A 14,165-nucleotide genomic window follows, 5' to 3' on the forward strand; every position below is an offset into this window, starting at 1 on the left:
TTTCCCATTCCTAATAACTATGAAGTATTTATGTTGGAGTGAAGTCTGGGAAAGGGTCTGTGGGAAAATATTTTTGGGAGTCTCCGAACCTTAATGACGCTAATGACGTTGCCGTACAACGAAGACAATGATGGTGATGAAGAAGCACACTTAGGAGGCGGTGAGCGAGTCTGCTTCAGCAAAGTTCATGAATTCTGTCATCCAGGGGATCTACGGGAGGTTGTTTATCTGGATAGTGGATAAGATTAATGCTGCCATATACCGACCTCCTTCCTGCGAGAGTACCATCATCCGAAGATCCATCGGTTTGCTGGACATCTTTGGCTTTGAGAACTTTATCGTCAACAGGTGAGAAGTTGTGTAAAAGAGTGTTTTTGTAGATCATTTATGCTACTTTATTAGTTTAACGCTGTCATCTTTTTTTTTTTTCCACTGTAGTTTTGAGCAGCTGTGCATCAACTTCGCCAATGAGAACTTGCAGCAATTCTTTGTCCGCCACGTCTTTAAACTGGAGCAGGAAGAATACAACCTGGAGGACATCAGCTGGCAGCACATTGAGTTCACAGACAACCAGGATGCATTGGACATGATCGCCAACAAACCCATGAACATCATCTCCCTCATAGATGAAGAGAGCAAGTTTCCCAAGGTGCAACAGATATTTAGTAGATACTTGTAAAGATAAGTCTTACTGAATTTGGCTTTGATTGATGTGCGTTTTTTTTTTTCTTTTCAGGGAACTGATGCTACGATGCTGTATAAGCTCAACTCTCAGCACAAGCTCAACTCCAACTACATTCCTCCTAAAAACTGCTACGAAACCCAGTTTGGTATCCAGCACTTTGCAGGAGTGGTACATTACGAGACCAGAGGTACGTCCCTGTTCATCAGATTTTTTCTGTTTGTGTTGGTTTGTCTGATTTAAACTTATATTGAAGCAATGATTTTTATTCTCTCACTGATACGTTTAAAAATGCCAGCAGGAATCGACTGTACTGAACAGACCAGTCACAAAAGTTGCATAGACCTGACGTGTAGTTACATTTCTAGGGAGGTGCACATCAGGTTACAACGTTGATTTCCCGCTGAAGCATAAATTTCCAGTAACTCCAGACCCTAATTTGGCCTTTGAAGGTTGTTTTCCCGAGTCTTTCAATCAAGTGGGTGAAATAAACATTCTATCAAAAGGTCATTCAGAAAAGTTAGCAGCAGGCACACTGAGAGGATATTGATTCTGAAATCAACCTGTCCTGACAGGATTTTTCTTGTTTCCTCAAAACAAATGTGTTCTTCCCGAGTTATTACTTTTAAAAGGTCAGTAGGGAAAGTTACCAGCAGGCACATTAAGATCATATTGATTAAAAAATAACTTTGGTCTGAAGAAGTTTTTTCTGAGGAAGCACAGACAGTTCGGATGAGGGTCTCATGGAGGGTGTTTGGCCACAGCAGTCTTAATAGATGCTTCATCACATCTGACCAGAGCTCTCACCTCTCAGGCTCTTACAGCTGCTGGAGAAACTAATCATTATCACATACTCTGAGCTGGTCCAAAAATGAACACTTTGTTTCATAAGATTCACTCAGAATTACATTAAAGAGGATATTAAGGATAAATATCGGTTTCAATCAGAAATTCTTCATCTGCAAAAATCAAAGCAAGAATTTAGAGTTTAGATGCCAGAAGAATAGTTACAAAGAAATCATTTAAGCCAGATGTTCCGGTCTTAAGGGATATCGACACAGGAAGCGATTCACTCATCGTGCATCGTTTTGATGCTGGGAGTCGGCTCTGGTTGCCTGGTAACCATCTAACATGTCTACCAACTTGTCATAAGTTAATGTCATATCCTTCACACTCATTGGTAGTTGAGAAAAGTTTAAAAGGGCATCCACACAGGAAGTGACTAGCAGCAATGTAGCGTCCAGAGTAGGGATGGGTATCGTTTAGGTTTTATCCGATACTGGTGCCAAACCGGTACTTTTGAAACGTTGCCGGTGCTTAAACGGTGCTCGAACCGGTGCTTAAAGAATGGAAAACACAAACTTGTCCAAAAACCTCTTATGTTTAGCTGTTTGTTTGTAAAAAAAATAACAATGTTAGCCTTTTCTGCAGCTATAGGTCATATATGGTATCACTCTTGGCTGGAAGCAGTGCTTAAACAATGGAAAAAACACATACTTTGTCCAAAAACCTCTCATTTTTAGCTGTTTTCCACTTTTTCTTTGGTAATTTTAGCCTTATTGGCCAGGGTGAAGGGAGTATTTGCCATCAAACAAGAAGACAGCCGCATGTAACTACGATGGTGTTTGCTAGTTCACCTTATGTGCATTATTTTAATAACGTGGTTAGCCTACTCAACGTAAATTACACACGAACAACATTAAGCTACTCACGCAGAGAAGAACGGCTGCTGCTGCCATCATCATCCGTCATCATTTCTGCTACACTGGCAGGGCTAGGGGCCAGGACTCTCCTCTTCGGGTTCTTGGGGGGATGTTGCTAACTCCGGTTCCGATAACAGGCTCCACACCGGCAGTAGATGTGCCGGTGTGAGGTCTCACAGCAAGCTATCAAATACGGTGCATTTCTCGGCTTAAAAAAAACCTGCTATGCGTCACCAGGTGTTTCATCAGATTCGAGGTGTTACCTCCTTTGCACAGTATCAGCTTAAAGCACTTGTTGCAGGCTGCTGAGTTTGCATCTTTTGCTGTGGAGTACAGCCAGAATTTTGACTGCTTCGCCTTGGGCATTTTTAAGCTGTAGTTCTGCTCTAAAAGAATGTACGTACCTGGGCCCGCCTACTATCCTTGGAAAGGTAAAATGATTGGCTAGAATCCAAAGTGTATGACATCTCAGGAAAAAAAGCACTGAAATGTGCGCTGCTTTTCGGTCTGGTTACTACCGTTTATGTCAGAACCGGTGCCAACAATGGCAGGGCTACAGACGAAAGGTAAAAGCAGCATTACCTTAGAGGGGTTTACCTCTGACAAACATCTGGCAGACAGTCTTAACAGTTTTTACCTTCGTTTTGAGAACTATGATTGTTCTAGGCAGACCAGCACACTGAGGGAAAAGACCATCACTCCCCCATCTATTTGTATTGATGAGACAGGGGTAGCTAATCTTTTTAGACATACCAAAAGCAAGAGTCCTGGACCTGACAACATCTGTGGACAGGTACTGAGAACTTGTGCTGATCAGCTGAGTGGGATTTTTCACTATATCTTCTCACTTTCTTTAGAGCTACAGACAGTACCTAAAATTTGGAAACATGCGATCATTGTCCCTGTTGCTAAGGGCAGTTCTCCTAAGGCACTGAATGATTTTAGGCCTGTGGCTCTGACTTCTTTAGTGATGAAGACATTTGAGAAGATAATTAAGAAGGAGATTTTAATGCATGTTGAACACCATCTTGACCCCTTCCAGTTCATCTATAGAGCAGGGAGAGGTGTGGAGGATGCTGTTGTCACACTCCTGCATCTCTTGTATAAGCATCTTGAGGCCCCCCACACCCATGCAAGATTATTATTTGCTGACTTTTCATCTGCATTTAATACAATTCAACCCCTCTTACTTGCTGACAGGCTTTACAATCATTTCAAGCTTGACACTAGTCTGGTCGGCTGGGTGACAGACTTTCTGACTAATAGGTCACAATGTGTGAGGGTAAATCATGTCTTTTCTGATGTGCTCTCCTCCTCTACTGGATCACCCCAGGGTTGTTGCCTCTCTCCCCTTCTGTTCATTCTGTACACAAATGAGTGTCGCAGCAATTTCACAAACAGACACATCCTGAAGTTTGCTGACGACACAGTGATCGTCAGTCTTCTAGTGGGGGACGAGTCAGGCCATGGACAGGTTGTAGATGATTTTGTGAATTGGTGTGATGAGTCCTTCCTTTCACTTAATGTGTCAAAAACTAAAGACATGATTATTGATTTTAGGAAGTCCTCTTATAGCTCATCACCCACTATCATTAAATCTGCCGATATTGGGATCGTTGAGAGTTATAAATATCTAGGTGTGGTACTTGACCATAAACTGTGTTTTGAATCTCATGCTGATGCCACTACTAAAAAAGTTCAACAAAGACTGTTCTTTTTAAGGAAAATGAGATCTTTTAACGTCTCATCTGAGATGTTGTCCTTGTTTTATAGAAGTTTTATCGAATCTGTGATGTCTTTTTGTATCGCTGCCTGGTTTGGTAACCTAACGGTGAAGAACAAGAATCGGTTGGGACTTCTGGTAAAAACTGCTAGCAAAATTTCAGGGCGCTGGCAAGATGGACTTTTGGCCATTTACAATAGAAATGTGCTTAGAAAGGCTCATTCTATTATTAATTGTGTGAACCATCCACTTCACAGTGAGTTTGAGTTGTTGCCTTCCGGCCGCCGTTTTAGAGTACCTCCGAGGAGGACTAAAAGACTCCAGGTCTCTTTTATCCCTACTGCGTCTTGTCTCCTTAATGGCAAATAATTGTCCTTGAATTTTTTATCATTATTGTTATTATTGTTTTATAGTATTGTTCTGTTTGTTCTTATCCTCCTGCTGCTAAACTAATTTCCCCTTGTGGGACAATAAAGAAATTGAATTGAATTGAATTGAATGATACCGGTACCCATCCCTAGTCCAGAAGCCACTGAAAGTCAATTACATTCAGCGACTTTAAGTGACTACGGGCACTACGGGGACCCGCCCATTGGCCTCTCAACTTCAAGACAAGACACTGAAGCCACAACACATGAGAGTGAAAGATAGTGTTGACTGACGTATGAGACCATGGTAAATACATAGGGTTACCTAGACAACCACAGCCTGGAATGTCCACTAGTGGCTGATCATCAGTTTCAACACACTCCTTAACTCAGGACCAGCCCCATTCCCAGTGTTTATTTGTCCTGTGTGGCTGGTTCCGGTGTGGATTAACTATTTTTTTAATTTTAACCTCCTAGGACCTGGCGTCCACATATGTGGACATCCCATTTTGGGTTATTTAGACCAAAATACTCAATTTTGCTCTACAAGGGCCTGATATCCACTTACGAGGACATTATATGCTACTGTTCTATCGACATTTTAAATGAATATCCTCATACGTGGCTCTCAATTTTCCTTAGAAACAAAAATCAGGTAAAAAAAAAAATCTGGTAATTCTTTGTTTTTACATTCATTGGTTCCCAATATGCCCAAATATCAAAGAGAAATGAAAAATGCATGCCGTGGAAGAGTTCGGGTCCTAGGAGGTTAAGTTTAACAACTTAACCTCACTTTGTTTAATGTCTCTAAGCTACAACATGCAGACCAGCTTTGAACAGAATTCACTAACATGTCGTTTCATCCTCAGGAAAATATCCCTTGGTTTGTTTGAGTTTGTTTGGAAATTGATGTGAATGCAAAACCTAAACTTCTCTTAAATACATGTATTGCAACTTGAGGTGACTGTTGTGATTTGGTGCTATATAAATAAAATTTAATTGAATATTGCTCATGCACGATACTGTGCTGCTGTGTGAAGTTTAGCTTGTTCCTTTAAAATCATTGCATTCTCATTTAATCTGAAAAGGTCATTCAAGCAAGTTAGCAGTTGTCACACTCACAGAAGATATTGATTAAAACGTTTCAGTTCAATTTAGTGTTGAAAACATGACCAAGATATAGTGATATTTTTTTGTAAATAAATTTCTGTGCAAAAATCAGTGCAGTAAAAATGTTGATTCAAATAAGATATAATCAGTCCTCTGTCTTGCTTTTTCTCATTACGCCCTCCTTTCAGGCTTCCTGGAGAAAAACCGAGACAGCCTCCACACTGACATCATTCAGCTCGTCCACTCGTCCAAGAATAAGTTCATCAAGCAGATCTTCCAGGATGATGTTGCCATGGTGAGACCAACAAATGCATTAAAATCATGACACTGTATGTTGTATCTTTTTTCTGTTTTGTTATTTGGTTATTTGGGTTGGTAAATAATCGATATTCACTTTATTTATTATTTTGGCTTTGAGCTGGAAGAAATTATTACTTTCTTGGATTAATTTTCACTGCAAACTTATGAAGGCTTTTACAGCAGCGCACCTTCACGCCTCTCGAAGAGTTCAGCCTCACCGATTGTTTGTTCAGCTTGAGCTACAATGACAGAAAGAGAGCCTTTGGTCAAGAGCAGTAGGTAGAAGAAGTAAAAGACATTAAGCCTGAGCAGCTGCCTTTGTTTTACCCGGCCCCTGTCAGCAACATGAGACTGTGGCTTTCCATCACTCTCCCACTGCACAGATCTCCCACGATGTGCACATCTGCCACCCCCTGTCTTTGGTGTGGCTGCAGCTTTGCAGGGACTGTGAGTTGCCCTTGTGAGGCAAGCTTAAAGGTCCTAGCTCCCTACCTGATGACCCGATGTCCCACACCGCATCCACCTCTCTCTTTATTAATTTGTTTTAAAGATTTATAAATTGCATGATGTTTAAGCTTGTAAGTAATTAGATTAACCATGTACTTATGAAATTACAATATTGATCAAAATGATCATGAATATGTTTTTTACCATAGCCGAGCAACCCTACTTTAACACATTGCATCATTTTCAGTTTCTTTCTGAAGCGTTTTAAATCTGTAGACCGGTGTTGTTAACATCGTGCGTGTCTTCTGCCTTCCTTCGGCTTCTCTCCTAATGACAAACACCTCCTCTCACTCTGCTCTCTTTTCTCTTTCCTCTTTCTTTTCCTCCTGAAATCAGTTTCTATGTGGCTATCAGCAGCCCAGCACACCTGCTCCCAAGGTAATCACCAGCCTTTAGCCACATGTGGTCCCTCCAACCCCGTGTGTGTTCTCTTAAGCCGAGTCCAATTATCCATGACGTGCTTAGCAGCATCCCTCTGCTCCCTCTCAGCCCTTCTTTTTATTTCACAGGTGTGCCAAAAGCAGAGGGGAACATTGTGCTGATGAGGGGAAATTTGGCGTGAAGTTAATGAAAAATAATCTTTCAAACTCTCTGACACAGTAGGCAGTTCTGCATACAGATGAAAACTCCTGCATGCTTTTAAAATGTTTAAATCTAATTTTGTTTTGGCTTTACTCACAGGATCACAGTGACAACTGGTGTCAGAGATTTTGTGTTGTCTCCTCTTTTAATTGTCCGTCGTGTGCAATAGAAATAACGTGAGAGCAATCTGTGTTTGCTTTGTGGATCTTAAGAGTTTGAAGCCACTGGTTATTTATGGTTGTAGAGGTTCAAAATTAAATTCCCATTTAGGGTGTTTTATATACCATTGTGATGTCCCATTACAGCAGGATCAATAGCATGTCTTTACCTGCAGTGCAAACATTCTGAAACTATCTGTTTTGTATGTGTTTGCGTTCGTAGGGCGTTGAGACGTGGAAGCGCTCCCCGACTCTGAGCAGTCAATTCAAACGATCTCTGGAGCTGCTGATGAGGACGCTCAGTGTGTGTCAGCCGTTCTTCGTTCGCTGTATAAAACCCAACGAACTTAAAAAACCCATGGTGAGCGTGATTTATTACTATGTATGCGCTTCTGTGTTGCGATGCCCCAGAGTACAGAGATATGTTCAGAGTAGGGTGACCATATTTTGATTTCCAAAAAAAGAGGACACTTAGCTCAGTCATGAAGAACTTGCTTAAAGAAACATATTTAACATATTTAAACGATGCCTTCTCTGTGTGGTTAATTAATTGTGAAATAAAATATGTCATATAGGCTTTTACAAGTCAACAAGTGCAAAAAAAAATAACTTAAAAACCTCTGGAATTAAATAATGGTACAGAAATAATGCCTCATCTGCATAAAAAGAATTACCAGTACTGGGTCGGTATGAGGGCTGGACTGGGACAAAAACTTGACCAGGGCATTTTGACTAGAGACCGGCCCACCAGGTATTATAGGAAAAGCCATAAAGCCTTTGAATGAAAACGAACACTGTTGTGACAGTGATGTACAGTCTTGTTGGTATATGTATGATTTCTATACATTTTACATCAGATAAGAACTTTGTTTGTAAGATTCAGATAATTATTTAATAAAAGTGAGACATTTTAAATGAGAATAAGAAAGAAAAGTATTTCCTTGTGCCCCCTCTCCCTGTTAATGCCCTACCTGCCCCCTGGCAAAACTTTGCTAGACCCGCCCCTGACACAGTTACCAGCTGTCAGCTACATAGAAAAGGATCCTGGTGTTATTTGTCTCTCAGAAACAGTTCAGAACTTCCCTTCAACTCATTCATGTCACCTAAAAGGTAATCCTGTTTCTCCATCACCTGTTTAGCTCTGATGATTCAGTAAGGACATCTCCTGGTTTCATCTTCATGTTTCCATCTCGCCACATATCCAAACCGATATCATATCACTATCAGTAACATAGCACCCACCCAGCTGTATAGAAACTCCGTCATGCTAGCTAGCACGCAGTACGAGTTATTGTAACTGACTGTAAAATGTCAGCACAACGAAAATAAACTCCACCTAAACTTGGTTTATATCTGACCCAGATAGACTGCAGGTCATAACTTCTTATGTTATGACTTATATAACTTCTTAAATCCCCCCGGACAGAATGTGAAAAGTGGACATGTCCGGGGGAAAAGAGTTGGTCACCCTAGTTCAGAGTGCAGCCACGGCATAGCACCACCCCCTTGTGAAAACAGACTGTCTCTGTTATATAGTAAAGTTTTCTTTACTATATATATATATATATACTATATACACTATATATATATATATACTATATATATATATATATATATATATATATATATATATTAAACTTTCTCATAGTTGTGGAGTTAAATGAGAAAACTGATGATGCTAAATTAGCTTAGCATATACCCGGCATAAAAGCTTATTACAGCATGAAAACGCTGGCTCTATCTGAAGGTAAACTCATGAAAAACTCAACACTCGTAATGCTGAACATACAGTCATAAAAAGTCATAAAAAGTATTATTGCAGTAACATAAGACTATCAGTAGGACTATATTTTGGCTGGGAAAACTATCTTCCTGAAACGTAGTTAGCTGCGATAAGCTAACTAACGCTCCTGAAATTATAGAAATGGTCTAAAACACAAGCATCACAAACATTAGTTTGAAACTAAAATAAAACTGGGCCTGTAAGCTTCTAATTTCACGTATTCATAGCTTATAGCTCACCAGTGATTGTGTGACCCACTTTAGCATGATGTAGATTTAGTTTTGGTTTGAACCCCAAACCTTTATAAGCCTTCATTTGCACATCAGGAGGCACTGCAGAAAAGGGTTAACTCACGTTTTAACACTGGATGCTTGTTTCTCCTTCTCAGCTGTTTGATCGAGAGCTGTGCGTTCGTCAGCTGCGCTACTCTGGCATGATGGAGACCATCCGGATTAGGCGGGCGGGTTATCCAATCAGATACACCTTCGCCGAATTTGTGGATCGTTACCGAGTCCTGATGCCTGGCGTCAAACCTGCTCACATACAGGTCAACATTAAAATCAGTCATCTGTTTCACTGCTTAGTCCTGACAGATTATTTTAGCTGAGATATTATCATTATTATTAAAGAATCTTTTACTTAGATTACAGAATGATGGATTTTTAGAGCATATATCCACATTAATACAGCATATAAAACACGGTGTAGAGGCTATTTGAGCTTCCAGTCTTGTATCAAATATAATTACGGTATATTTACAGCAGCATACCCTTGTTTAAAAATGTGAATATGGTTTGGAAAGTATTTGAAGCTGTCTTTAATGAATTTTGACCTTAAATTAACTTATATCCAAATATATTTTTTAAGTATTTAATAGATGTTTGTTAAATTTAAAACTGACACATTGCTACATAACCTTCTTAACTCTTTCCCCAATTGAGACAACATTTGATGACCTCCCCTGTAGCGTTAATGATGAGTTTTGACATTTTTTACTATATATCAGTAAAGTTGTGGTTTGTTCTGGATTTTTCCAAGATCCCCCTGACATCAGTCATTTTGTTTTATAGGCAGGAAATCTAATATGACAGCTCAGAAAGTTCAGAGAAGAGAAACGAGGGTTACCCCAGTAGGTGTCTAAGGTCGAAAGAGTTAAACTGACTGTAATTCAACGTTTCCTTAATTCTGATGAAAATCTTAATGATAAACCTTAAAACAAAGTACAAATTCATGTCAGGAGTCATTATTTCTCATTTTTTCTTTCCAGGAGGACTTACGGGGAACCTGTCAGCAAATAGTCCAGGCCCGGCTGGGAAAACATGATGACTGGCAGATTGGAAAGACTAAAATCTTTCTAAAGGTTGGTTTCCTCATGTGAAAGTTAGCTTACTGAGGCCTTGATCCAAAGACTTCTGAATATTCGGCAGAATATTAGACAGTTTAGGCTCCTGGTGATGTAGCAAAAGGCTTTTCTGCCTTAAAAAAAGTTTTAGACCTTCTTAATGAAGCTCACTGCAGTGTCCATCTGTGTAAATGTTGAACAAGGTCTTTAGTTCATTTATCACAGGATTTCTTCTGCAGCTCAATAAACTTTTTTGATTTTGCAGGTTCTTTTTAGCATAGCAGCAAAAAGAGAAAACACAAGCATGCTCAATCAGTCAATGACATTCACTGCTGTCATCCCCAACCAGACACTTTGAGGGGGCAAACCATCCTAGCAGGTCAATTGTATGTGGTTAGGGTATACACTAGGTAGAAATGCTGTACTTCCTGGCTGTTTCTACTGTTCTTTTCTAATAAAAGCAAAATCACCAAAAACTTTGATGACCAAGAACATTTTTTACTTTAATAGCTCAAGTTTGTTCCCTCTAGACGAATTGTCTCAGTATGGGTCCCCAAGGCAAAAAACACGAGCTCCTATAAAGATAATTTCAAGTGTTTTATTTAAGTTATTAAACATAGTTTTGGCAAAAGAGCTCTACTGTGCCTTTTTGTTGCATATTATAATTTAATAACTTTTCTTTTCTTTATTTGCCACTTTGTCTCCTTTCAGGATCACCACGACATGCAGCTGGAGATAGAGAGGGACAACGCCATCACCGACAAGGTCATCCTTATCCAGAAGGCTGTGCGTGGGCTTAAAGAGAGGTAAGCGACTTGTAGGCGATTCCCAAATATCAAAAGTGTTTGTAGCTCATTGGAATAATGCTCTCTTCTTCCTTAAAGTGTAAAATTAGGTCCAGCATATATACATATCTTTGGTTTACCACAGCGTGAAGCAAAGGAGTAATGAAAAGAGATTTCTGTCTTAACCTACAAAGATAAAGGTTTGAAATCTAGTTTGTTTCCTTCTGTCACTCCTCCAAGAACAAACTTCCTCAGACTGAAGGGCGCTGTGACTGTTATTCAGAAGGTCTGGAGGGGTTACCGGTGCAGAAAGAATTACCAAATTGTGAGTTGTCTACATCAACAGCCTGTTTTTCTGTAGTTTTTTATGTACTGAAATATTCTGAAAGCCTCAGTATGTATTTGTTTCTTCCAATTTTCATCTGTTCTCTCTGTTTTTTGTTTTCAAATTTGCAAGGTCGTCTTAAACCAGATTAAAACGAGACAGAGTGCAGTGGTAGCTCTTTCTTTATTTTATTCCAAGTTGCATAAAATTGAGCCTGGTCGTTTTTACAATCTTGCTTCTTGCAAATGTTAAAGACATATGAAAACATTCCTTCCCCAAGATGTAGTCATGTGCGAGCCTCAGCACACGGTGTCCAATATAAACAATTACAACACCAACAAAAAACAAATTAAATACATAACAATAATCCCTGACCTGTCAAACGCGTTCCCCTCCTTCAGATGCAGTCCGGCTTCTTGCGTCTCCAGGCCGTCTACAGGTCGAGGAAGTACTACCGAAGCTACCGGACGACTCGCCTTCGTATGACTCTCATCCAAGCCCGTTGCCGCGGTTTCCTCATCCGGCAGGCATTTTGGCGGCGTCTTCGTGCCGTGTTGACCATCCAGGCCTACACCAGGGGCATGATAGCCAGACGCCTCTGCCAGAGGCTCAGGGCAGAGGTAAATAGTTACTACATTTACTACTGCTACCTAAATCATGTTGTAGGCGGGTCAGGAAGACGAGAACACTGGTCCTGAGGGCAGACTGACAGATGGAGGTGAAAGATAATATGGCGTCTTTATTATATTTTATCTGTGCTAGATGCAACTGAACACAAGTTTGTTACTTTGATGAAGAGACAGACGATATCATTTTCAAGTCTACCCAGTTAGCTTAGCTTAGCATAATAAGTGGAAAAAAAGGGTTCACCTGTAGCTTCTGTTCAAAAGTTACAGACTTAGTATAGATCTACATAGCTACCAGCTCCAAAAAGTGAAGCCAATGCAGAAGTGCCTTAAACCTCCATATTTTTTTTGTAATGACCAGAGCAGGGGGTCCTGTGTTTGCAAAAACCTCATAGCCTCTTTTGATTTATGATCTCATTAAACCCTTTTTGATGAGTTTATGGCCTCAGTCACTAGTTTTATGCCTTGTTTAATAATGTCAATTTTGTAACTTAAGATCACATTAAGAGTCCTATTTAGTAAGCAGTGGTTATCAACACTGTGGCTGATCAGCATTTTGTATACAGTCTGTACTAACAATATCCAAATGAATCTCAGTCAGAAACATATAACTCGCTTATTAGTGCCATTTATCTTATTTAATGCTAAAATAATTTTTAAAATAACACTTTTTGATTTTGTTACCTTCAGAAAAAAACTATTTCTTTATGTTAAGCTGCTCTGGTGGCTCTGGCTTCACATTGTCATGAGAATAGCAATTATGTGAATAACTTAATTGTGACAACAGCCACTAAAGAATTAGGGAGTTGATATAAACGTCAGCGTGCCGTTACAAAAATCTTTTGATTTCATCCTTTGATAAATAAAAGGCCTCTAATCACCAATAATTTTATTTGCTACAATGAGCAAAATGATTCAATGAAGTAGCAAAATAATCCATAATTGAATCTTACCTTTTGATTTTTGTATCAGTCATGTCAGGCTTTATTTAAAAAAGCGACCACCCCACCACTGTAAGTTATTTTTTATTTCTTTTTTTGATTCAAAAGGAAATCCCTGTCATTCCAATGAAAATGTTTAATGTGTGTGTATGTGTTTTTTTTTAAATATGCTTGGTTAGGATGTAATTTATTCAGTTATAATGTAAAACCCCAACTTATTGAAAGTGTTCCTGAGATCATGCAGATATTTCCATGACAGACTCATACATATTTTTAATGAAGTGGTGCCTGAGGACCTGAAGATCATAGACATATTATTGATTTTTAGCCTTGTCCCTTGCGCAGAAATTTCTCTAGATTTTTCTCAGTCTTTTGATGATATAATGTGCATTAAAGATGAGATATTCAAAGTCTTGGCAATTTTACGTTGAGGAACTTTATTTTGAAATGCAATTTTTAGAGAACATCTGCCTATCATTACTCCCAGTAAACTCTGCCTCTCTAAGAAGCTCTTTTTATACCCAATCATGTTACTGACCTGTTGCCAAATAAGCTGATTAGTTGTAAAGATTTTCCTCTATATGTTTCTTTTTATTGCCACTTACTTTTCAGCCTTTTTTTCCCCCTCTCTCCAAGTTTTTTGAGACATGTTGGTCCCATCAAATTAAAAATTGCCTAATATTTTTCATTTAACAGTAAAATGTCTCATTTTAAACATTTGATTTGTTTTGTGTTTTATTGTGAATAAAATATGGGATTATGACATTTAGAAATCATTGGATTCTGTTTTTATTTACATTTTACACAGCGTCCAGCCGTCTTGGAATAAAGGTTGGACAGTTTGGTTTATCATGTGGTCAGACATAAGATGAAAATATTAGTCCTGGGTATTTAACTCTGAGTGGGGTTGTCATCTTGGTGGTGGTCCTGGAAGTTGCCAAGCCACCCTCACATCATGTGATTGGTTAGGTCACATGAGTTGCCTCTGCTGGCCTTCATTGGGTTTAGGGTAGTCACGGCTCAAAGGCCCATTCTGAGCCAGGATTTGTTAGTGTGAGTTTAAATAATTTTTTAGATCTTTTGCAAAGTTTTGTTTCACTTGTCTTTATATATTCTTACATTTATTCTTTCTGTATTAAACTCTGTTGGCCTAAATTATGTCACCATAAAACTATTTTTAACACATTATGTTACACCGATTTTATATAAAAGTCTGTAAAGCTGTTTTCA

At 39.2% G+C, this 14,165-nt stretch overlaps 1 protein-coding gene across 3 annotated transcripts in view; it reads left to right on the forward strand.

Moving 5' to 3' along the window:
- myo7ab (myosin VIIAb) overlaps positions 1-14,165 on the forward strand; it is a 43,770-nt gene that overhangs the window by 8,084 nt on the left and 21,521 nt on the right. For 2 of the 3 annotated variants that reach the window (XM_085364080.1, XM_085364081.1), the window contains exons 11-20: positions 206-348; positions 439-649; positions 737-872; positions 5,775-5,881; positions 7,357-7,494; positions 9,305-9,463; positions 10,184-10,276; positions 10,970-11,064; positions 11,284-11,368; positions 11,770-11,988. In XM_085364080.1, the coding sequence (XP_085220206.1) occupies positions 206-348; positions 439-649; positions 737-872; positions 5,775-5,881; positions 7,357-7,494; positions 9,305-9,463; positions 10,184-10,276; positions 10,970-11,064; positions 11,284-11,368; positions 11,770-11,988 (1,386 nt within the window). Of the gene's footprint in view, positions 1-205; positions 349-438; positions 650-736; positions 873-5,774; positions 5,882-6,729; positions 6,772-7,356; positions 7,495-9,304; positions 9,464-10,183; positions 10,277-10,969; positions 11,065-11,283; positions 11,369-11,769; positions 11,989-14,165 lie in introns of all 3 variants that reach the window. The other variant, XM_085364079.1, reaches the window with a different exon arrangement.

This window comes from Diplotaxodon limnothrissa, linkage group LG10, assembly GCF_057381915.1.
Source record: "Diplotaxodon limnothrissa isolate DT_005_m linkage group LG10, D_limnothrissa_male_GT1.1, whole genome shotgun sequence".
NCBI classification, from domain to species: Eukaryota; Metazoa; Chordata; class Actinopteri; order Cichliformes; family Cichlidae; genus Diplotaxodon; species Diplotaxodon limnothrissa.